The sequence below is a fragment of the Cebus imitator genome, unplaced genomic scaffold, assembly GCF_001604975.1.
Source record: "Cebus imitator isolate Cc_AM_T3 unplaced genomic scaffold, Cebus_imitator-1.0 Scaffold261, whole genome shotgun sequence".
NCBI lineage: Eukaryota > Metazoa > Chordata > Mammalia > Primates > Cebidae > Cebus > Cebus imitator.
This window is the reverse complement of record NW_016107576.1, coordinates 5,273,271-5,298,270: the sequence shown is the minus strand read 5'-3', so window position 1 is coordinate 5,298,270 and position 25,000 is coordinate 5,273,271. Positions and strand designations below refer to the sequence as shown.

Sequence of the window (25,000 nt, the reverse complement as noted above, 5' to 3'; positions counted from 1 at the left end):
TGATTTTATGATGGTGGTGTCTGGAAGCCAGAGCCCCTAGGTCCCTCAGTGGGGGGGTCAAAGAGACTCACAGGGAGAGGAAAAATGCTGGGATTGTATTGGAGCGAAGAAAGATGACCAAACAGAAGAGTTACCGGTAGTCGGGAAGCGCAGTGTCCCAACCTGCGGGGCGGAGCCGGGGGGATCTTGCCTCTCTTTGCTAGGACTTTAGGCAGCTTTTCTGGTGGCTCTTCTAGAAACATAGTATTTCAGCTGCATCAAGACCAGCTTCTTCTGCTTGATTCCAGAGGGCACCACCCCTCCCCTACCACGAAGCGCCTGTCTTGGCCCCCACACCCAGCGGCGTTTCTCATTGCTTCATCTTCATCTTGTGCTTGTGACGTCAGGAACCCTCATCGTTGAGTTCGGCTCTGGGTAGCTTGCAGAGCTCAGTATCAGGAATGCAGTGATCTTGACCCCAGTCTGCTCTGTTCTTATTAGCTGTGTGAGCCTGGATTTGTAATTCAACCTCTGTAAGCCTCAGTTTTCTCATCTGTGTATCGGGGATAAGAAAAGTCTGTGGCCAGGTGTGGTGGCTCACACCTATTATCCCGGCACTTTAGGAGGCCGAGATGGGAGGATCATTTGATGAGCTCAGGTGTTTGAGACCAACATGGGCAACATGACAAAACCCTGTCTCTATAAAAAATACCCAAAAACCCCTGAAAATTAGCTGGGTGTGGTGGCTCAAACCTGTAGTCCCTGCTACTTGGGAGGCTGAGACGGGAGGGTCACTAGAACCCAGGAGCTCAAGGTTACAGTGTGTTATGATTGCACCACTGCACTCTAGCCTGGGCACCAGAGCGAGACCGTGTCTTAAAAAATGACCCAAAACATAACAACTTCCGTCCCACAGGGCTGCTGTGAGGATGGATTTAGAGAATTCTTTGAAAGCACGTAGAATGTCCTTGATTAATGTTAACTGCTATTGAAGTAGTCATCATTTATGGTAAGAATTCAGATTTTCTTCTTATTATCACTGTTATTTTTGGTATATTTATTTTACTCTCCCTGGTGCATGTCTTGCTCTGTCAGAATGAAAACCTGAATCGTCCTAATGGGGAATGTCCCGTGCTGCTGGTAGGGGACTCAGACAGCACTCTGTGATTACAGCAGCAGGAGGGCACCTCAGGATGCTACTGGTAAAACATAGAGACTTTCTCAGTCTTATCCCTTAGCTAGAAATCCATGGTGGGCAATGTAGAAGCAGATACAAAATTGTTCCTGGCCTTCCTCTTCTTAATGGACGCTCCCAGAAGTAAAATACAGCTAGAGCTCAACTTACCACCACGATTGCGACCGGCAGACCGGTCGTAACACGATTTGGTCATAAGTTGAGTGGGCTACATGTACAGTTGAAATGGTTTATGCGGAGATGGTAGTGCTGCCGGAAGCTGGTCCGCACTGTCGTACGCCCAGCTGGTCAACGTTTGTGCTGCCAGACGCGGAGCAGTCCTGGCCAGCGATTGTGGTGGTAAAGTCGAATGGTCGTAAGTTGCGTAGGTCGTAAGTCGATCAATACCTGTAAGAATGCCCAGTGCTCCAGGCCAGGTGCAGTGGCTCACGTCTATAATCCCAGCAGTTTGGGAGGCTGAGGCAGGTGGATCACCTGAGGTCAACAGTTTGAGACCAGTCTGGCCAACATAGAGAAACCCTGTCTCTACTAAAAATACAAAAATTAGCCAGACATCATGGTTGCAGGTGCCTGTAATCCCAGCTACTTGGGAGGCTGAGGCAGGAGAATCGCTTGAACCCAGGAGGCAGAGTTCGCAGTGAGCTGAGATCAGGCAGAGCGAGACTCCGTCTCAAAAAAAAAAACAAATGCCCAGTGCTCAGCTGAGAGTCCTACATAGGCCTAGAGATTTATCCACAGAGGGGGAATGGCAGAAAGTTAAAGTGGGTGGACATGTTTGCTGTGGTCTAATTGTTCTAAGATGAATGAGGACCTTAGAGAGAACTAGGCACCTCACCGCAAGATGTAGACATCAGGCAGGAAGGACCCGGTTGCCTTGTCTGTCATCCTCCTGGGCAGCTTCTCCCTGCATGGACCAGCCTGCATGGACCAGCTGGCACTAAACCTGGGCAGGGCAGGCTTTCCATGAATATTTGCTGGCTGGATGAATGAATTCAGGAGCTACAGAAAGAGGACAACGTTTCAGCAACACTAGGGACGTAAACTTAAGCGAGACAATGAGGCCCGAAAGTCTAAAGTGTTTTCCGTCACTTGGTCGGATCTTTATTTCTCCTTGAAGAAGCCCTACCAAAAAAGCCCTGGAGGAGATTACAATGGCGCCGTTCACAATGGAAAGGTCAACCAACATGTGTTCATTGAGTGACTCTGTGGGCCAGCCCTCCGCTCGGCTCTGTTGATGATTCTGAGACAGGCAAACCTACGGGGTACTCTTGGTAAGTAAGCTGGAATCAAAACACATGATAAAAATTAGTGAGCATTCCAAAGCAGCATGTCATTGTGTAGAAACGTTCAGAAAAGGTTTAGAGGCGGGGCGTGCCGGGAGGCCAGGCAAGGCTTCGTGGCGGCAAGGGAAGTGAAGTGGTGATGAGAAACGCTTGAAAGGCAGGGAGGAGAAGTTAGGTTCTCTAAGCTTGGAGAAGACAGGGAAAGGCCAGGTGTGGTGACAGATCTCGAGGCCAGTGCAGCAGTGAAGAAATGTGTCACTGTCACCTTGGCTCAGGCCCAGCCACCGAGTCCTGGGATGTGGTCTTTATAAGCCTGGCTCTCTGGTTGATCCATCTCTCCCTCTGATCACTGCCCTTTCTCCTGGGGCCTCTTTGAAATCTGACTCAGGTTCTGAGCACACGTTTCAGCATTTCTGGATGCAATTTGGTGGTATGATAGCGAAGAATCAAAGGGTATTTGCTGTCACTTGAAAGTCTGTTTCTCTCCCTCTTCCTCTGAGTACCTGACCCCACAATCATCACTGGCTTTGAAATAATAGGCCCATCATAATTATGAGAATTAGTCTGGAGGCTTCTGCCTTATTTGCCTAACTGAGGTTATTAAGGCCATTTTTAGAGGTGGAAAGGGTGCCCGGGATCATCTCAGCTGAAATGGCAAATTCAGAGAGATGCCTGCAGGGTGGGGGCTGGCCAGGTAGTAAGGGTGGGGAAGGGGGATGGTGGGGAGGAAGCACCCACTGCCCAGCCCATCAACCCTTGCTCCTTGGGCTCGTGGACTCAGCCTTGGGAGATAACAGTTTCTCAGGAGAAGCTGGAAATGCTGACCATGTGTGAGTGAAATGTCTCAAATTCGTAAATGTTAAAAACAAACTTATAACCTATGTGATATAGTGAAATCCTGTCTACAAAAAATTTACAGTATTAGTTGAGTGTGGTGGTGTGTGCCTGGAGTCTCAGCTGCTCGGGAGGCTGAGATGGGAGGATTGCTGGAGCTCAGGAGGTCGAGGCTATAGTGAGCCATGATCACACCACTGCGTTCCAGTCCAGGCAACAGAGGAAGATTCTATCTCAAAAAGTAAACACATACATGCATACATACAAAAAAGCAAATTTAGCACATGAAAACCCTGTGTGATTGAACCTTGACAATCTCAGTTAGAGTCCTCCGCCCCCATTCCATGATTTGGGGGTATAAACCGAAGCCCCAAAATAGGAAAGGACTTGGGTAAGGTCATTAACATGGTGGGAACAGTGTGTCCCTACCCCTTCCTTTGCCAGGCCACTGAGCTATCTACAGAGGTCAGTCCAGCACCCTCCCATTAGCCTGCTGCCTGAACTGTCTCCGTCTTTCCAGAAACTTCGGCATGCCAGTGGCCACAGCAGCCTCTCTGTGGCTTTGTACTCAGGGTTCAGAAGCCTGATCCAGTCCATGCTCCAAGCACACAGTCTAGCCATCACCCCACAGCTGGCCCGGTCACCTCCTCTTGTAGGCAAAGGGGCACCAGCAACCTGGCAGCCCTGGGCAGCCAGCAGGAAGGGCCAAGCACTTACGGAGGGTGGCTTCAGTGTTCCTACAGGGTATTAAAGGAATAGAGCAAGAGTTAATGCAAAACTCCTTTTTTGACTTAATTTATTATAATATATATGGCTAAAATCTAGATCACACTGCTGGGTTGAATCTCCATTTTGATTCCCAAAATTGCAATCATGATAGGTGGATTATAACCATGCTCTAACACATAAATGAGGAAATGTGTTCCTGTGCAATCTTCCCCAAAGGAGAAGTCAGAGGATAGGGGGCAGGAGTTTTGAATAACCTTGCAACATTTAGTTGTTTTTCTCGATTATAGGATAGGAATTAGCATCCCGGGACGATGTTCGTGGTGTATGCAGCACCACTTTGAATATTAGTGCAGAAGAGCTTCCGGGGAAATGGAAAAAATGATTTTCCATATGAAGGAAAACGTCACCGGTATTGAACTGAGCAATGTGATGTCACCTTTTATTCAATAAGTGCCTACTGTGTGCTGGGTACCTAGCTAGAGGTTGGGGATGCCAAGGTAAACCAGATAGACCACAGATTTGCCATGGAAGTGAGCCTTAGCAGTCAGCGTTGGGTGATGCCTGAACAGGGGTGAATGGGGGCAGAGGGACGGGGGTGCAGGGATGTGGAGCTATGGGAGAGCCTGGATTGCAGCCTGAAGGGAAAGGAACATCCCGGGAGCAGCATGCAGATGGGAAAGCCAAGTTCGCTTCCTTGTTCTGGTGGTGTGCACAGAGCACCTGTGTGGCGGGAAGCCCCCAAGAACACATGTCTGGGCGGACTATCTCCTTAGGCCCAGAGACTCAGTGGGAGTACCCAGGCAGAATGAATGGCCTGATGTGCCGCCCAGGGGCCTGGGCTCTGCTGTCTCCACCAGCAACGGTTTGAGGCCAGCACCTGCCCAATCTATCGCATGCCAAGGTTCTGTTGGCCCAAATCACACCACGTGCCTCCCCACGCCCTGCTCTGGGGTGGGGCTCCCAAGAGCCTCCAGCCTTGCTGCAAAATAGAATTGAATTTCCATATGGATGTTGGGTCCTGGCCGGGGCAGATGTGGACAGGAGGGATCGGAAGCTTTGCACAGCACCTTGGGGCAGGTGAGGCTGGGAAGACCAAACCAGCTTCTCCTCGTCCTCCACCGGGTTGTGCTCTGGTAGTGGGAGCCCTACACACACTCTCAAGGAGAGCCTGGAGGAGCCACAGCCTGCAGCCCCAGGAGGAGGGGGCTGGACTGACAGAGGACAAGGGAATGGGGCCCTGGGCTATCAGATGCCAGATTCCCCACGTCCAGCCTTCCTTCCTGGGGAGAGCCTGCTGCATCCTGTCTGCTCACAGACACAGGCCACCTGGCCCCACTGCTGGATCCCACACCCTGGAGGGGCAGGTCAAAGGTGACTTGTTACACACTTAAAAGGAAAAGGCAGACACCTTAGATTTCATGATCATGGGAGGGTACCCAGCCCTCCCCAACACCATTTATTCATTCATTCATTCAGTCAGTCAGTCAGTCACCAGTATTTACTGAACACATTCTGTGCCAGGAGCCTCTAGAGACACAAGAGTGAGAAAAACAGATTCCATCCCAGCCTTCAAAGAGGCAGGGGTTTGGTGGCAGAGACAGATACTAATCACACATATACACTCAGTGCAAACTCTGAGAAATGTCCTGAAGGTTAGATTCTGGTGTGGTTGGGCAGACCTGACTTAGTCTGGAAGATGAGGGCAAATGTCACTGGAGCTGCACCCTCAGCATGAGTGGGATTGAACAGGTATGAGGCAGGTGGGGGCGCTGGAGCTGGTGTTTGGGGTTTGCATTTTGGGAAGAGGAAACAGCATGTGTTGAGATTCTGGGGTCCAACAGAGAGAAATTTCTTGCCCAGTGGGCCAGTAAGGCCAGCTCAGGGATTTTTATTTATTTATTTATTTATTTATTTATTTATTTATTTATTTATTAATTAATGGAGTCTCATTCTGTTGCCCAGGCTGGAATGCAGTGGTGCGATCTCAGTTCACTGCAACCTCCACCTCCCAGGTTCAAGCGATTCTCTTACCTCAGCCTCCTAAGTAGCTGGGACTACAGGCACTCACCACCACGCCTGGCTAATTTTTTTGTATTTTTAGTAGGGACGGGGTTTCACCATTTAGCCAGGATGGTCTCGATCTCCTGACCTCATGATCCGCCCACCTCAGCCTCCCAAAGTGCTGGGATTACAGGGGTGAGCCACCGGGCCAGCCGGCTCTGGGATTTTTAAGATGTTTTAGAGAGGCAACATTTCTGAAATCACATTGCAGTCCCAAGTTCCTGAAGCTCTGCAGTTCTTTTTCAATATCAGGGCATATGTTCCTGGGGGGAGGGCATGGACTAGCCAGGGGGCTTCCTGGGTGCCAGCCTCTGGTGTGTAGGAATGAAGGGCCCTGGGACCTGTGTAGTGGTGGATGAATGGGGCGCTCTTTGGAGATGTTGAGAAGCCAATTATCCACCTCATGGAGGAAGCTTGGGATGCTGACGCCTGACCTATCTGCTGCCTGCTTCTCTCTCTCTCCTTGTCATCCCAGTGGGCACATCCTCCCCAGTCCTCATCCTCCCACACCTTCACCCACTCCCCTCCAAGGGATGTTGGGAGGATAGGGCCAAGTAAGCTCTAACTTCTGGGTTAGACAATGTGGGAGTCAGTGAAGACGGGTCATGCCTACATGGAGTTCCTACTCAGGGATGGGTGGCGCTTGGCCCTAGGAAATCTTGGATGGAGCAGGGGGAGGGGCTGACTATTTTGGGGGATCCTATGGTGACTCTATGGCATGGAAAACACCACCTGCTGGTTTGCTGGTTTATGCTGCTTTACCTTTTTTATATTTTAGACCTTGTAGTTGGTGGGCTAGGCAGGCTACCAATTGGGACTCCACGGATGACATTTCGTCACAGGATCTCATTTGAGATTGCACAGGAGGAGACATTATTCCCATGTCATAGGCAGATGAGTGTGGAGGCTGGGTGAAGATGGGGCATTTACAAACACACAGCTTGGATGTGGCCATGCCTGATGGAGCCCAGAGCTGGCCGTTGCCAGGTCAGTGGCTTTCCCACTCTGCCACGCCACCGCTGCGGGGTTTAAAGTGCATGCAGCCTTGCAAACCCATGGTCTCATGAAGCACTCAGACCCTCTGTGATAGGCACCATTCTCCAGGGATCCAACTTTACCAACCAGGAAATGAAAGTTCATGAAGCTTTAGCACTTTGCTCAGGACCACAGAGCCAGTGCTGGCAGAGTTTAGATTCAGACTCGGATCCTCTAGTCCCTTGGCGTTTTGAGGTGCTCAAATGCCCGGGCAAGCCTGTTCAGGCAGCGTTAACAGTGGCCTGTGTGTCTCCCTGTGTTGAGGAGGATCGGACCGTCTCTGTGCATGTCTGGGGGCTGTGGAGACACTGCTCAGCTACCTGCTGCTCCCCTTCCATGAAAAGCAGGGGCTGCCCCTCTTGCCTGCTCCTTCTGGGGGTGCTTGTTGGAGGACACCCTCATCTTGTCTCCGGTCAGAATTTCTTTAGACCAGTCTAGGGGATTCCCAGACTTCAGGAAGTTCCCGTTGAGAAATCTGCCAAATACGATACTTTTATCTGTGATCACAAGAAGAACAAGCAAACTTGAACTTCCTCCTGGAAGCTGCTACCCAGGAGGCTAGTCCTGGAGTGAGGTCAGTTCATTTATTTATGCATTCATTTATTCACCCCCAACTGGGGTGAATATTGGCTGGACACCTGCCACGTGAAGAGAATGGAGGAGGTGGAACCTCAGCCCTTGTCCTTTGCACTTCACAGGCTAGAAGGAAAACTGGTGTCAGAGAAGAACAAAATTCAAGCCCTGTGTCTAGCCAGAGAAGCCAGTTGGGGACCACTTGGGATGGGACCAGGCGCTAACCACAGTGGTAACTGGGAGTGACGTGGCTTTACTTATAATCAAGAAAGCTCACCCATGTGGATGTATCAGAGGAAAACAGACTTGCCTCTCAGGAACTAACAGGGATAAATTCATACTCCTGTCAGTCTCTACAAGGGGAAACACAGTGAAAACTTTGCTAAAAGTGTCACAGTTGTATTGGGTAAAGTACACTGCCCCTCAAGCAACGTGGGACATCGCACTGCCAGAGACACCAACACTGGACCGGGAGGGCCATTTGCAGAGCACCGCCCCTGGCTTCCGTTGGTCTGCAGGTAACAAGACAGTGGGCAGTGGAGTGGCCTCAGCTGTCTCTGTGGCTTGAGCCAACGCTGAAGGTTTTGTCCTTTGGAAGTCCACCAGCTGGGAGCAGATCTCCAGAAAGATCCATGTGCCTGTATCTGATTGGCAGAGCTGGAGAGAGAGAGAGATAGATAGATAGATAGATAGATAGATAGATAGATAGATAGATGGATGGATGATAGATAGATAATTTTCATGTCAACTAAGAATTTATTATTACAAGACAGTGAAGCGTTCAGCGTTTCTTCAAAAACATTTTTTTTTAAATTGGTCCAAAGATTGTGTTCATCTGGTAAATGTTCTCAAACGTAAAGGGCTAGGTAAGTCAGTGAGGCTCAAAAATGGCAGTAACTTCAGAGCTGGCAATTGACACTTGTTTTCTGCCACTGTTTACTCTTCAATAAAAAATGCATATTTACCATAGCAACCTTGTGGTCACGTGGGGCCCTATCCTACATGCGACCCTCTAAAACAGAATAGCTTCTTAAAGGAACACACACATCCTAATCGGCATGCTTTTCAGATGCAAAAACCTGTTCTTTATCTAGAAGCCCTGTTTTCTGGGATTTAGTGCTAATAAACACATCATCTCTGTAGAAATCATTTTGGTCCCCTGTCTTAAATTTTAAGATGTTCGTTCTGGATATCCAAATAAAATTACTCTTGGACGGGCTTTCGATTATCTTAAGGATTTGTTGATTATTTATTTTAATATGGTTCTAAATATATATATATATATATATATATATATGTTTGTGTTTATACATGCACATATGTATGTATATTTTAAACAGCAACCATTAGTATCATCTGAAAGGGAGTTTGGTGCAGATTCTAACGACCTGCCACTTCATCTGTGATTAAAGATTGTCATCTCTGCGAAGCTCAGTTGCAGCCTGAATTGTTTTTCACTGTTAACTTGGGAGGATTGCCTGGGATTTTAGAGCTTTGGAGGGGCTGCCCCAACCTGGACTTTTCAGGGAAGGAACATGTCCCGTCATGCTGGTGCTTTGTATGTGTCTAATTCCAATGCTTGAAGCTGGCTTGGGGTTGGGGGGGGGGGGGGGGGTATTAAGTAGTAAGACCACAGGTCTCCCCATCTTTACATATGACGAATTGCTTTGGCTATATTCATGTTGAAAGCCACTATTAATTGGAGCATAACCTCTGTCAGGCACCATGCTAAGTGATTTCTATACCTTAGTCTCTGCAATCCTTTGAGGCATGAATTCTTGTGACTATTCCCGTTTTGCAGATAAGGAAACCCAGCCACAGAGAGGTTATGTAATTTGCCCAGGATTACACACCCTAAGACCTGGGAAACTTGGATTTGACCTGAGGGCTTTTGGGCTGCAAAACCTCACCACTTATTCCGCCTTCTGAACCTGTCTGTCAGATTTAGCTCTGGAAGGACAAGCGGGGACAAGACACGAAGCCTTGGGAGATAGGGCCGTGACAGTGGCTTCCCTCTCAGAATGCTTTGCCCAGGGAGTCCTGGGCACTCTGGGTTTCAGCAGAGATTTGTGGAACTCTTTTCATATGCTGATTTTTGTTTTATGCCTGCACCTGGCAGTCAGGCACCCTTCCCCTGCGCTGGGCTGAAGTCGGGGTTGGAGTGCCACAGGTCTCTGGATGCCACAGCCCCAGAGAGAGGTGGCATGGCTGTGTGACCGCAGGCATGGTCATTGTCTCCCTGAGGCATCACTGTTGACTAAGGAGGGATCCCACCTGGATCTGGTGGATTTTCAAAATTTCTTTCAATATGAGAAACAAGAGTGTATTTGTGAGTCTGTTACGCTTAGTGGCTTTGGGGGAAAATCCGATTGTGAAGTGAGGCTGGGTTCTCTGTGGTACAGAAGCATTGTGACCTGCGCTCCATGAGGGGCACTGCCCCCACCCCATTCCCTGGCCAGCCAATCCGACGGCAGCAGGCACACAAACCATTTCATAATTACCCATCACAAATGCCTCCATGCCGCCCTAATAGATTATTTAAAATGGTGTGTGTCCCTCCCCTGCAACCTCGAGTCAGTCCCAAACTGTACATGCGTACAGGCTGGGAGAGGTAATTGTTTATCATGTATCTCTTTGTTGCAGACACTTTTATAAAAGAGTATGTATTATGTATGGTGTGACCTTCAAATGTCAGGAATGTGTTGTGCAATAAACTGTCAATATTTGTGGTTATAAGGTACTAGATGACTTTTACAATAATTGGAACGGCTATATTAAAAGCTTGGATCACTCGGCTGGTTAAAGAGAAAGACACAGGCCAGCGTTCTTCAGGGACTTGCCTTCTGCCAACTATTAAATGAAAGATATTGCAAGGTGCTTAAGATGTCTTCTTTGTTTAAAAAAGACTATGGCAAGACACATCTCTAGGGGAGGCGTTATCTCCAAATCATACCTTCTCCTTTCAATGTGCCCAATTCCCAGGAGAAAACTGAACTCCACAAGTTATGACGGCTGACCGAATGCATTTTAAAAAAGATCGGGCCAGCTTGTTCCTGGTGTCATTTAGGTAAGAATTCCTTTAGTCAGGTCTTCCATCTTCTCCCCTCCCCCACCCCACCCAAATAGGAGGGGCTGTAAATTATCTTAAGAGGATCTTAAAAGCTATAGTTTTTTTTTTTTCTTAAGAAAATAAATTACATAGACATCTTTTGGGAATTTATGCTTTACTGAAAGTAGAGGCTTATATTATAATTTTCTTCTTTTTTGGTTTAAAGAAAGGAGTATTTAAATTATGAAAAAACAGGCATAACAAATATTTTATTATGATAGTAACAGGAGCACAGATTACATTAAAAATATCTGCTTCGCTGTGCTTCTCCATGGGTGACTATCTCTTTATGCTTATGTGAAGCTGTTTCTCCTTCTGATAGTCAGATCTTTCTTTTAAACCAGAAATTGAGCAAATGAAATGGGGAAAGGGGCCCCACACTTTTGTTTACTAAGGAGCTCACTGGTGGCCTTGCTGATTATAATTGCGTGTTTGTGGTTCCTTTCACCTGGATGGACAAAGAACTGGGTGACACCCTGAGGCCTCTTCCTCCAGGAAGCCTCCCTGGACATCCCCAGGCCTCCCCACTCTGCAGTCACACAACTCAGCCTCGGCATGCGCTGAGCACTCTGGAACACTTCCGATGTTTGACTGTGCCCTGGGCTGTTCCTCCCTGCCAACTGCTCAAAGTAGCCTCCCTCTCACAGTCAGGAACTGGTCTTAGTATCTGAATTCCAACTTGCTTGCCTTCCTTGATGCTTTTATTTGTTAAAAGAAGTATTTATAGAGCACCTGCTATGAGCTGAGGGCCTCCCACATGCTGGAGATGTCACGTGAAGTCATAGTGCCTGCCCCTGTTCTTCTGGACCTAACCTTCTAGGCAGGGGACAGGCAGGGAGCAGTTTAATACGCAGGTCAGCTAACCGTCTGTGAAGGGCGACATGGACTGTGTCATGGGCCGAGAGCTGGGGGTTGGGAGATTCCTTCCGACAGTGCGGTCAGAGACAGTCTGTCTTGGGGAGGTGACTTTTACATGAAGATCGGAAGAGAAATCTAGGGAAAGAGAATTTCAGGAAGAGAGGAAGCAGGAGCAAAGCCTCATTGGAGAAGGGACCTAGCCTTGGAGGAGAACAGAAAGGTGGAGGGCGGGAGTGCAGGTGGAGAGTTGGCATGAGGTCAGAGCAGTAGGGAGCCACTTAGACATCTTGAGATGGAGCTGGAGGTTATTCTAAAAAGCAGCGAAATGAGTAACTGTTCCCAGGAGATGGCAGTGGCCTAAGCTGACTCTCTCAGGCTCATTTCTCCTGCCTGGGACTTCTTGCCAAGGCCAGGTCCTTAGGTGACCCCCTCAGCACCGATCCACCCTAACGGTCTCTGGTGCGGGCTCCAGCCCACTGTCCCTGTCCCAGAGAGAAGAGGCAGGAGTGCAGAGCCCAAAGAGACATGTCACATCTGATGTCTTGTCCCAGGTCGATTCTGTGAGTCCCAAACCTGGCCCACTGCATTTATGGTCGCAGTCTCCAGCCTGGGGGCTGGAATACCTGCCCACGGCCAGCCCATAGCCACCCCTGGGGCCTTGGGAAGATATAGAGGCCTGCAGATGACAGGGGATGTTGTCACAGCAGTATTACATGGTGCCAGAGGGCTGAGGCCTCATGGGTGGCCTGATCCCCAGCAGGGGAGTTTCACAGACTCCCTTGACAATTAAGAAAGGGCTCAGGGCTTGGGAAAACCAGAAACATGTTTGGCCCAGAGTTCTTGATCTTGAAGCCCTGGTGTATTTTAAGGAAAATGTAATCCATGTGTTTCTGATTCATTTTCACTTATCTCATCAAAAGGTTGCTTTAGAGAAGCTATTTGAAATCCTAGTGTCATATTTTTTTTTGTTTTTGTTTTTTTTTTTTTTAAAAAGAAATTAGCCTTTTGATGACCTAATTCCCCAATTCCAGAAATCTTCTCTTGCCACCGGCAAATGGAGCTCTGCTCAGTTTTCAGTTTGGATGAGGGGTGAGACATTTGCAACATGGAAAACATGCCACCTCTCTATCTCACGTGTCCCAGGGCCCGCTGATGAGGTCCAATCCCGACCCCATTCGTCAGGACAAACACAAGAGCAAGCTAGCTGCCTGTTGCCTCCTCACAAGTGGACATCATTTTCTAAAATAGCCCTTTAGTTAAACAAATACTTTCACCAGTCCATAAGAACACTTAACTGTTTAGCATGACTATATATGGCCATCATAAAATTGACGACTCTGATCCAACCACAGAGACACCAAGTTGATACTGACCCGAAGCATGCGTTGTGTCTTCCAAGAGTTAGGTAGAATTGTTTACAGTGACGTTATAATTTTCATGCATACCATTAATTTAAAATAATTTTTTAAAAATAAAAGGGCCAGTCCTGATTGCTTTATTTGAGTGTGTTAAGGTTTTCATAATAAGGGAAAGTGTTAAGCTTTTAAGAGTAACAATACATTCCTTTGGACTTTCTCCAAGGGCTTAGTATCATCTTGCTCTTGCAAAGATCTTCAAGCCCTGGCACACGTGGGCAAGGACATTAAGAAAGACGTCATTTTCGAATATTCATTGCAGCACTGTTTACAATAGCAAAGAGCTGGAACCAACCCAAATGCCCATCGATGATAGACTGGACAGGGAAAATGTGGCACATATACACCATGGAATATTATGCAGCCATCAAAAACGATGAGTTTGTGTCCTTTGTAGGGACATGGATGAACCTGGAAACCATCATTCTCAGCAAACTGACACAAGAGCAGAAAATCAAACACCGCATGTTCTCACTCATAGGCGGGTGTTGAACAATGAGAACACATGGACACAGGGAGGGGAGCACTACACACTGGGGTCTGTTGGGGGAAAATGGGGGAGGGATAGTGCGGGGTGGGGAGTTGGGGAGAGATAGCATGGGGGGGAATGCCAGATATAGGTGATGGGGAGGAGGGCAGCAAATCACAATGCCATGTGTGTACCTATGCAACAATCTTGCATGTTCTTCACATGTACCCCAAAACCTAAAATGCAATAAAAAAAAGAAAGATGTGATTTTTTGTTGCTGTCATTGTGCTGAACTGCTTCTCCACCCCCTAGACTCCACAGATAGTTTTTTGTTTTCTTTCATTAATGAAGTGAGAGCTGCGATTTTAAGATGTCCTTTGCACAAGGCATACTTGCAGAATTAACTGACAACTCATCTGGGAAAATGTATTTACTGTTATACTAGAAGCTCCCTAGAAATTAAAATATCATGGCATTTTGTGCTGTAAACGTAGTAAGCACCGGGTGTCCACAGAGTTGGTCACCTTACCCATGTGTGGTTGCCGGTGTAGCTCCATTCACGGCTTGGACCTCACCCTCACCGTCATCCTTGCCAAAAGCGTCATCATTGTATTTTATTTTTTAATGGAAGTCTTCCCAAAACGTACTTCTGGGCGTCTGAAGGGTAAGGCTGCCAGTGAGTTAAGATGAAACGAGAACCGGGTATCCATGTGCAATATAAAAAGAAGCCACTCTTTTCTTCCTCTTGGTCCTCTCACTTTGCCTCTTTGGTCTCTGTCTCTGGCTCCTCCCTCTCATTCTGTGAGTTAATTGGACTCCCTGAAAGATTGGATATAAACCCAGAAGACTTCACCAGTAGAGGATTGACTCTTCTTAGTAAATTTCTGACCTCCTCCCACAGTGGCTACCCCCGAAACCTCCATGGCTTAACATAACCAGGATTTATTTCTCATTCATGCAAAGCATGATGCAGGTTGGCTGTCATCCATCTGGTGACTCAGTGACCTAGGTGCCCTCTATTTTCCGATTGTCTCAACCCTTGCGTTGCAAGGTCATTGTGGCCCAGGAGGAGAGGGCAGAGGAGGTGCAGGCACATTTTCTCTTCATCTCCTTCATCTGTTGGCCAGAACGGACCACCTGTCCTCAGCTCAGTGTAAGAGAAGTTGGGAAATGTAGGGATCCAGGGACTAGTTACTGTAAAAGTCATTCCTCCTCGCCACTTTAAGACCCAACTTCAGTATTTTCTTTGGCTATAGGATGAGGTCGGGGGGAGAATGTGAGGCCAAAATAAAAGGCAGTGAGCAGAGACAGCCTGGGATAAGCTTTGAGCTCTTTCAGCATGACGGGACCCAGCGGTGTAGTCCTCGTGGGTCAGATGGGAGCCAAGGGCCAGGGGAGGGGTGAACGGACTTGCTAGGGACAGTTGGACGTTAGGGACCCTGGAGGAAAATACTCTGCCTCTTAATGCCTGAGCCAGCATTTTTGGAAAAGAAGGCTATTATACAAAGAAGTTCAGTGTTTAGACATAATCTGGGAGAAAATCTACCCTTCAAGTACAAAATGATTTTATAAACCAAGCTTTCATATCCCAAACATATATATAAATAAGGTTAAGTGTGCGATGAGGCACCCATACATTCAAATCACGTTTGTATACAGCAAGATAGCCAACCGCAGGGGTGGTTTCAGATAGCTGGTGACAGTGTTTTGTCAGTATAGGGGCTTTAACTTTTGGGAAATCGTTTGTCTTTCTGGGTATCCGTTTCTTTGTCTAACTGGTGCTGCCACTTTATGGTCCAGTGGATGATGAGGATTCTAAAATGATCCCTAGCCATTGTAATCCCCCAGCTCCTTCCGCCCGTACCGCCTCCTCTGAATACTTGGAAAAGGCATGTACCTTCATATCACCTGATCGAGGCCACCCTTGCTGTAGACTCAGAGGATAAGAACAAGCAAATGGGCAGGGAGATGACATTGCTGACCTTGAGAAGGCAAAATTCAGGTCCGTTGCCTGCTGTCTCCTTGTTCCTGGTAACGTATTCCTGAAACACACCTTGAAATGACTTGGATCCACCTCTCTTTTGTTTAGCAAGTTGCTTTCGGCCTGTAGGCACTGGCATAGCATAGAACTGGCAGAGCTTTTGATACTTATTCCAGCGCATTTGCTCTTGGCTACAGCCGAGGAGGGCTGCAGATATGGCCCGTGTCTGTCTGGAATATTATTTGTTGCACCCATGCAAGGCACCCCCTTCTGAAAAAATAATCCTGTATGGTTCAGTGGGGTCGGAAAAAGAAACAGAGGTCACAGGAGCTGTTTCTCCACTGTTTCTCCATCCCGTGAGAGCCCAGAGCATACCCAGGCTGAGGGTGTGTTAGGCAAGAAAGGGCCTCCCCGCCTGCAGCCAGAGGTCCCCACTCCAGGGACACCTCAGTCTCTAGGAGCTGGCAGGGGTCTGTCTTTTCACAGGTGAGCAGGAAGGAACAGGTTGTGGAGTTGAGGCTGACCTCTGTCCACATGTCCACCTTCAGTCTACCTAGCACATTAGAGAAAATGTCGAATGGGAGGGAAGGAATACCACAAGTTAGAGGAAAAGAAAATTGAAATAAATAAATAAATCTCAAAGATAGCTGGCATTATAGGCACACACCATCACTCCTGGCTGATTTTTGTATTTTTAGTAGAAACGGGGTTTCACCATTTTGGCCAGGCTGGTCTCGAACTCCTGACCTAAGGTGTTCCGCTGGCCTCGGCCTCCGAAAGTGCTGGGACTACAGGTGTGAGCCACAACACCTGGCCAATACTTCTGTCTTTCTACTGCCTGTTTCCTGGAGTGGCCTTTGGAAGGGCTGGTCCGTCTGCAACAGAAACCAATGACTGCTTTCCCCACCTGATTGTGTGGGATGCCGAGCGAAGTGATGGGACTCCATCCTGCAGTTTGCAGAGGGGCATATGCCAGTGCTTTTATAACTCAGAGTAGAGAAGGAATCTGAGAGCAGCCGCACCTTCCCATCACTCTTGGGTTCTTGCTGGGACTGGGCCAAGCTCAGCACATAAGTCCTCACCAGCACGCGTCCAGGCACAGGCTGGGACTCACGCGCAGCGCCCTGCGGGCGACCCGCCAGCACCCGCTCCCTCACCCTTCACTGCACTTGGCTTACAGCCTCTCTGGACACTTCCTGGGACCACCCACAATCGCCCTTCATCCTCGTTCAGTGTGTTTTTCCAGTAGGATTACTCTAACCGTAAACGCCATAGGCCTTCTAGCCCTCCAAAAAAAAAAAAAGCCCTTTTCTGTGTAAAGCGAAAATTAGACTCTTAAATCTGCAAAGAAAGCTGTTTATCTTACAAATTTGTTCATTTTATTGGGCCACACATATCCAAGATAGAACGATAAAAGGAAAACAGATACAGACCATCACTTAGAGTGACGTATAGTGAGGCAGCGCTCATCCTTACGTTCTGCAAAATGTTCCACGGTGCAGGGCGGCTATACCGCTGTTTTTGTCAGTAATGTGCCCTGGGCAAATCCTTCCCAAAAGCTCCGAGAGAAATATGTCCTCCCCCATCCTTCCTGCAGCGTCTTCTTTTTTGTAACTTTTTTCTTAAGATTCAGGGGGCACACGTGCAGGTGTGTGACGTGAGTGTATTGCATGATGCTGGGGTCTGGGCTTGTAATGATCTTGCTGTCCAAGTCGTGAGCATAGTGGTTGATAGGTAATTTTTCAACCTTGCTCCCCTCTCTGCCTTCCCCACTTTTGGAATCCTCAGTGTCCGTCTATATTTTTTGAGATAGGGCCTTGCTGTGTCACCCAGGCTGGAGTGCAGTGGCCCAGTGATCTTGGCTCACTGCAGCCTCGACCTCCCCAGGTTCAAGCAATTCTCCTGCCTCAGCCTCCTGAGTAGCTGGGACTACAGGTGTGCATGACCACACCTGAATAATTTCTGTATTTTTAGTCGAGACAGTTTCACCATGTTGCCCAGGCTGGTCTTGAACTCCTGACTTCAAGTGATCTGCCCACCTTGGCCTCCCAAAGTGCTGGGATTATAGGTGTGAGCCACCACGCCCGGCCCCCAGTGTCTATTGTCCTCATTTCTGTGTCTGTGGGTACCCAATGCTTTGTTTTCCCTTGTAAGTGAGACCATGAGAACATTCTCCTGCAGCTTCATTCCACAGTGGCCTCTTGCTATTGCTCTCTGGCAGACTCCGGTGGAAGAACCTTTATGGGAAGGTCCAGATCATGCCAATGCCATAGGAGGCCCCACAAGAATTACTTTCCTTTTATTTATTTATTTATTTATTTTGAGACAGAGCCTCACTCTGTTGCCCAGGCTGGAATGCCGTGGCTTAATCTCAGCTCATTGCAACCTCTGCCTCCCAGGCTCTGAAGCGATTCTGCTTCAGCCTCCAGAGTGGCTGGGATTACAGGCATGCACCGCTACCACCCAGCTAATTTTTGTATTTTTAGTAGGTACAGGGTTTCACCATGTTGGCCAGGCTGGTCTTGAACTCCTGACCTCAAATGATCCACCTGCCTCAGTCTCCCAAAGTGCTGGGATTATAGATGTGAGCCACCGTGCCTGGCCCAGGAATTACACTTCTGAAACTTACCCCCGCCTAACTCCATCCTGAAGCCAACATCCAGGACACCTAAGTCCTTCTTATAATTCAAACCAACAGCGATTGGCCTCCCAACTTAAATTGAGCATCTCGACTAAGTTGCCAGGAGCACTTGGGCAGAATTTTAATGAGGCTCATCACTGTTTGAAGCTGACCTTCATGATCCCAGCAAAAGAAAAGCTCATGGAGGCCGGGAGGGCAAATGCAGTGTGCTCAGGTTTGGGATGGGTGGGGGTGGGAGAGGGGTAGAAGGAGACAGTCTTCCCACTGTCGAAAGCTAGGGTGTGGTTGGCTGGAAATGACATCTGCCCATCACTCCCTCTGGCAGCAGCTCCTGGTGGACTCAACATGCAGGACACGGAGGCTCTGTGACCGTATGTAGGGCACTTGTCTGATTATGACTTTGCAACACTCTCTTGTGCCCATTCGTCCTGATCAATAAGCCATTTTTGAGGGCCTTTCCACATTCATTTGGACAACCACAATCTAGAACCTGGTGGAGTGACTCTGAGTTCCAGATGTGGATGAGCCTAAACTTCCTGCTTGTGCAAAATTATAAGACAAAAAAGCTAGATAATTATACCCTGTGAGCAGCTCTCCAATGATGGTTAGAAGAGTTGGGGAAAATAGGATTAAAGTGAGATGTCAAATATAAATAACTTTCCCAGGGTGATTATATGTTCATACACAGTCCAGTTGCAGAGAGAATGCACCAAGCCAAGAGTTTCCACAGTTGCTTGGTGCGCATACTCAAATGAGAATTAAATGTATTGGGTCCGGTGTAGTGGCTCATGCCTACAATCCTAGCATTTTGGGAGGCTGAGGCAGAAAGATTGCTTGAGGCCAGGAGTTCAAGGCCAGCCTGGGCAACAAAGCAAGACCCTGTCTGTACAAAAAAATAAAAAATTAGCCAGACATGGTGGACCGCACCTGTAGTCCCAGCTACCTGGGAGGCTGAGGCAGGAGGATCACTTTTGCCCAGCAGTTTGAGATTGCAACCAGCTATGATTGTGCCACTGCACTCCAGCTTGGGTGACAAAATGAGATCCTGCCTCAAAAAAAAAAGAGGCCAGGCGCAGTGGCTCACACCTGTAATCCCAGCACTTTGGGAGGCCGAGGTGGGTGGATCACGAGGTCAGGAGTTCAAGACCATCCTGGCCAACATGGTGAAACTCCATCTCTACTAAAATACAAAAAATTAGCTGGGCATGGTGGTGTGTACCTGTCGTCCCAGCTACTCTGGAGGCTGAGGCAGGGGAATTGCTTGAACCCAGGAGGTGGAGGTTGCAGCGAGCTAAGATAGTGCCATTGCCCTCCAGCTTGGCGACAGAGCAAGACTCGGTCTTAAAAACAAAAACAAATGTGTTGGCTTTCCTCTTTCTCATGGTCTACAAGTCTGCCCCTTTCGGCTGTTAGCAGAGAACGTCAGGAACAGACATTGAGGAATAAAAGCAGTTTGCATTTTCCATTGCTTGGAAAGCACAGATCTTATTTATTATGATCTCTGCAGAACTTGGAGATCTGATCATCCCAGAAGGTTCCCTTGTTCTCCAAGTGGGATTTACTGTGAGGCCTAGAGATGGGCTGGAAGCTATGGTGAGGACCCTGCTACACTCAGGAGCTTGGATTCTGTGCTCGGCCTTCAGACTCCTGCTCTATGGGTAGACCCATGACTCGGGAAGAAAAGTGAGCCCAGAGAAGATTCTCTCGCTTCTCCTCCTTGAGTCCCTGGATGTCACCTCTTTGGCAGTGTGATGTCGGGCCTCGGGGGTTGCAATAACATATCCTCCAACCGCTACACACTTTCGCAGTTTTATTTACTATTATGTCCCACGATTTCTTTGCAGAAGGCAGCCATATGTAAATTTTATTCCATTTTCTAATGATTTGGGTTACATAACAAATAAGAGCAGGAAGGAGAATTTGTATCGACACTTGACAGAGGAAGTTCTCAAGTCACTGCAAAAAGATGTGTCTGCAGTGCTGTAAGTTTATAGGAGTTTTGCAGCTGAGCCTCTGCATATGACTTGGAATATGTCACTATATGTTTATCACGGGCTAATTGTGGAATCGCATTTCCATACTTTTTCTTCTCCCTTTCATGAGATTACACCAGCCAGTGATGGATACAAGACTCTACAAGGAAGAAATGATCAGTTTTGGATAATTTTCTTTCCTGTCCCAAAATAGCCGTATGTCTGCATGTCTTAGAGACTCAGCTGACACACATTTTTTTTTAATTTGTTGCTTGCTATAATGCAAATATGATTTCAGTCCTATAGTGAACTCTGCAGTGAGTTCATATTATAAATTAATCAGATTCAACAAACACCAACACTTTTAAACTTTTGAAAAAAAAATATTTAATAGGAACTAAGCAAAAGAAGAAATCAAACCAGCTGCTGACACAGCTGTTTCTTTTCTTGTTTAATTCAGTTCAATATAAAGGTACCATATGCTGCTTAAAACGATGATAGGAAAGATGAAATAATTTAAGAGAATAACAAGAAAATACGTGAATTGTCAGCATTCTGTCAGATTTAAAGAATGAAATAGACAGGTGTAGTATTGACATGTTTAACTTTGTGTGGTGTTAGCAGTTTTGGTGTGAACAACTCCTGACATGTGCTGAAGTGATGTGAGAACGTTTCTCCTTCGCTGCAGACATTGGCGAGGAGGCTGGGAGATCTGCTGGCGTCCAGCAACCGGCGCTGCTTCGAGACAGAAGCCTGGGCTCGGCCATGAAGGACTGCCCATACTGTGGGAAAACTTTCCGGACATCCCATCACCTTAAGGTGCACCTGAGGATACACACAGGTGAGAAGTCTGAGTGCATCCAGGGGCACAGCCCAGAGGAGGAGAAGGTGGCTCCCGTTCCACCTCCTTTTTGGCCCAGGTCCACAGCTGTGTGGGTTACTAACTTTGGAAGGTTCTCTCTGGGCCTGTCTGGCCACCACTGTGTGGGTCAGAAGTGGCCCTAGTTTCCTGATTCGTCACTTAACTAACATCCACCTCACAAATGACTCAGGGACTCTTAAATATAGACTCAGTGGTCCCTGCCTGGGATAACGGCATTTTGCCAATGGTTTCCTTCTGCCGTATTGAAGGAGTCCCTCCCCACACCCCCCCCCCCAGGAACCAGGAGTCTCCTAGGTGTCAGTGATGGGGTCTCAGCTCCAACCTTCCTAAGTGTGGAAGGGAAGGAAGCCACTTCCCCAGGCATCCAGGTAGAAGAGGCTTTAGCCCAGCCTGCGTTACCTGCCCAGACCTGGGATGGGGCGGGTGAGTCAGGCCGCGTCACTCCACGTGGCATGGAAGAAAAGCGACTCTTCCCTGAGTCTCCTCAAAGGACAAATTGAGATACTCTTAGGCAAAGCGGGGCTGGTGGCCGCTGCACCCCTCTGGCCGTTTATCATGTTTTTGCGTCCTACTGGCCGAGGACTGGCTGGTAAAACGGAGTTCTCTTCACCCCTCAGTGATGGTCCTTTTTACCTTTTCTGCTTGTTGCTTGCACATTGCCGATACAAAAAAAAAAAAATCTATCGGAGATATGGACACCTCCATTTTCTTTGATTTTCCTCCTGACACTTTATCTATTGGAGTATGAGCTGCTTCAGAGGCTAGACAAATATGCCATCTATTTTCAAAAATAATTGTGGTTTATTTCCCAAGGAATCAATAAGGCTCCGGGTTGTGCAGGAATATTGAGTGTACAGGGGCCGCGTGGGCATCGCATGAGGGGAGACGAGAAGCCCCTCACCTGGAGCCTTACCTGATCCCCACAAATCTCCCTGACGCCCAGGGAAGCCAGAGGACAGATGGGCACAGGCGGCCTTGGGCCACATCACTGGCCCTGCTCATCAGGTGCCATGCCTTCCTTGGAGTCATCTCGGGCCAAAGAGGTGTCTTTCAAACGGCCTTCCAGTCCCACCACTCTCCCAAAAGGCCTCATGAGAACTGCCCATGCCTTGCTCCTGGCTCCGTCTGGTCCCCTTCTTCATCCTTGGCATCTCTCTGAAACGCTGCCTGCCTTCTCCCTGTTTCTCCAACGCAGAATGCCCATTCCAGCCACAGGACCTGTGGTTCCTGATGCTCCCTCCACCTGGAATCTTCCTCCAAGTGGTCCCTGGGGACTTAGCTTCACCGGGATCTATTCAGAGAGGCTGCCCCTGACTACCCCACCTAAAACAGCCCACGAATCCCCTGCTTTATCTTCTTCATAAACTTAAGAGTTTCGGAAATGACCTCATTGGGGTCAATCGTTTGTCTCCCACCAACAGAGTCTGAGATTTCGAGGGTGGCAATTTTGTCCGTCTTTTGAATTGCTATCATTTCTATAACCCCAGGGTCTGCAAGGGCACCTTACACCCAGTAGGGGCAGACGAATTTATCTGAAAGGCTGAATGACAGAACAAATGCTCGAATAAGTGAATGACTCCTCCTGTCTTCCCTGCGTCGTGCAAGGTGGCACCAAGGGATCGAGGGCTGCAGGGAAAGTAGCCCCTTCCTCAGGGAACACAGGAACCACAGCCTGGAGGTCAGGCTCCAAGCGCTGGTTTCTTGGGCATGGACAGAGTGGAAGATCCTCTTCCCCGGAGGTTCAGGGAGGGGGCCCTGCATTCCCATCTCAGGGTCTTTGCCCTTTGAACTTCTTTGCCAGACACCTGCATGGCTTGCTGCCTCCCCTTCAGGTTCTGGCTCTGATGCCCCCTTCTCCATGGAGGTCCACCCACGTGGCAGTGCACTGCCGACCCCACCAGGACCTTCTAGACCCCTTTCCTTCCCTGTGTCATTTCTCTCCACAGCGCTCACGGCATCTGACACACCAAGCATTTGTATTTCATTGTTTTTCTCTCCATGCACTAGAATGTGAACTCCTTGAGAGCGAAGGCTATGTCTGTTTGTCCAACTGGGTTTCCAGCCCAGAACAGAGCCTGGCCCATGTTGGCACTCAGAAAGTGTTTGCTGAGCCAGGCATTCCTGCGTCAATTCGTGAAAGTGACCGGGCTCGAAGGCAGTCAGCTCAGACATCTGGTTTTCTCAGATGATGCCAATGTCCATTTTCCTCCCCAGATTGGAGCCAGGGTTGTGGTGGTGGTTGGATGGGGTGGGGACCCGCAGACTGCCAGGAGACAGGAGGTGACCCATGGGGTACCCACACTTGAGCTGTCTGCAGGAATGTGGAAACCAGGCCAGGCACATCTTGCCTTGTATATTTCATGTCGACCCAGAACCCTGGACCACGTTTCCCAGCCGGGTTGTGGCTGGCCAAGGGTGAGGTCAGCCTTGCTGGGACTGAGGGTCAGTGAAGAAAGGCAGCGCCTCTCAACAATGGGCTTTGCTAACCCGGTTGCCCCAACCCCAGTCAGCTTCCGCAGGGGTAAGAGTAGACACTCTACAGAATATTTCCAGGCAACATAGGACCAAAGCTGACAGAAGTTCTGGAGAATCTGGGAGAAAGCAAATGGTTACTGCTCTTTGCATTTCCAAGCTTGAGAAAGACTAATATTTCTGAACTAATCTTTGGAGACATTGAGAGAGACAAGATAGGGCTGTGGACAGAGGCATTCTGGAAACTTCCTAGACTCAGAGAGAAAATGAAAGAAGCCATGGAAACATCACACCACCTCCACCACCTCTTGGAAGCAGCATTGCCGTGGGTAAAAGGCAGAATGGTAACCAGATAAAGATCAATTTCCCTTTTATCTAAGAACAAAGAAGTTGGAAAATGCTTACACTTGTGCATTTGAATAGAACAGAAAGTGTTAGATGTTATAAATCACCCAAATAAACATCTATTATGACAATGTAAAAGTGTAGATTACACAAGTAATTAAAAATCAAAATCAACGTATTTATTAATAAGTGATTTCATGTGGGACCCAAGCTGGTGAGAGGCCCTGACTGCCTTCTTCTTTGGACCTGATCTCTCTCCTTGCTCCAAATGCCATACAGTTTTTATATTTCTAAATGACACAGCCAGAGGACAGCAGTCTATGAAACAAAAATACATGTACTCCAAAATGTCATCTTTTTGAAGTTTTTAAACAATGGACCCGTATGACCACATTTAAAAATCCAACGTGTAATAAATATACCTTTAGTTGGTCAAGATAGGAGGTGGCACCTTCTCTATATTTTTCTGTCCTACTGTATCTTTATTAGAAGTCTTGATCACATAACATCAAACCTCTCTCTGTTTGCTCCCCACTGCATTAACTCAATTACTGTTTCTCTTCTCCTAATACCTGTTTATTGGAGAGGTGCTGACAACATGCACCAGTCAGGTTGCTCTGAACATCTAGGAGCCCAGAAGAGCCTACGGGTTGCAAGGATGTTTCTGGGGCACCCTAAGCTTCAGCCAGGTCCACAGGGGACCGAGGGGAGGCTCCTGCGGGATTTTGTCAGTTCTCAATGCCCTCAGTTCCTGGAGGCTGCCTCGCTCTGGCTCCAGGCAGGGCAGACGTTGATGGCTGCTTGACCCAGAGGGGGCTGAACTTCTCTCCTCTTGGAAACATTACCCTGCGTGGACGAGGATCCAATCATTGGACATGGCAATTTTTCTTCTACAGTACAGTGTCTGTGATTCGAATTCAGAACCAGTTATTGTAGGCTCAGAAAGGAGATTGCATCAGTCAGGGTTCTCCAGACAAATGGAACCAATAGGAAATGGATATATGGCAGGGCACAGTGGCTCCTATCTGTAATCCCAGAACTTTGGGAGGCTGAGGAGGGAGGATTGTTGGAGCCCAGGAGTTTGAGACCATCCTTGGCCACGTAGTGAGACCCCATCTCTATAAAAGGAAAGAAAAGAAAAAAAAAAGAAAAGAAGGAGATTTGC

General features: G+C 48.1%; 1 protein-coding gene across 10 annotated transcripts in view; it reads left to right on the top strand.

The window, feature by feature from the left end:
- Positions 1-25,000, top strand: part of ZNF536 (zinc finger protein 536) — a 485,174-nt gene that overhangs the window by 290,579 nt on the left and 169,595 nt on the right. For all 10 annotated transcript variants that reach the window (XM_017499880.2, XM_017499878.2, XM_037728303.1 and 7 more), the window contains one exon: positions 20,824-20,976. In XM_017499880.2, the coding sequence (XP_017355369.1) occupies positions 20,824-20,976 (153 nt within the window). The remainder of the gene's footprint in view (positions 1-20,823; positions 20,977-25,000) is intronic.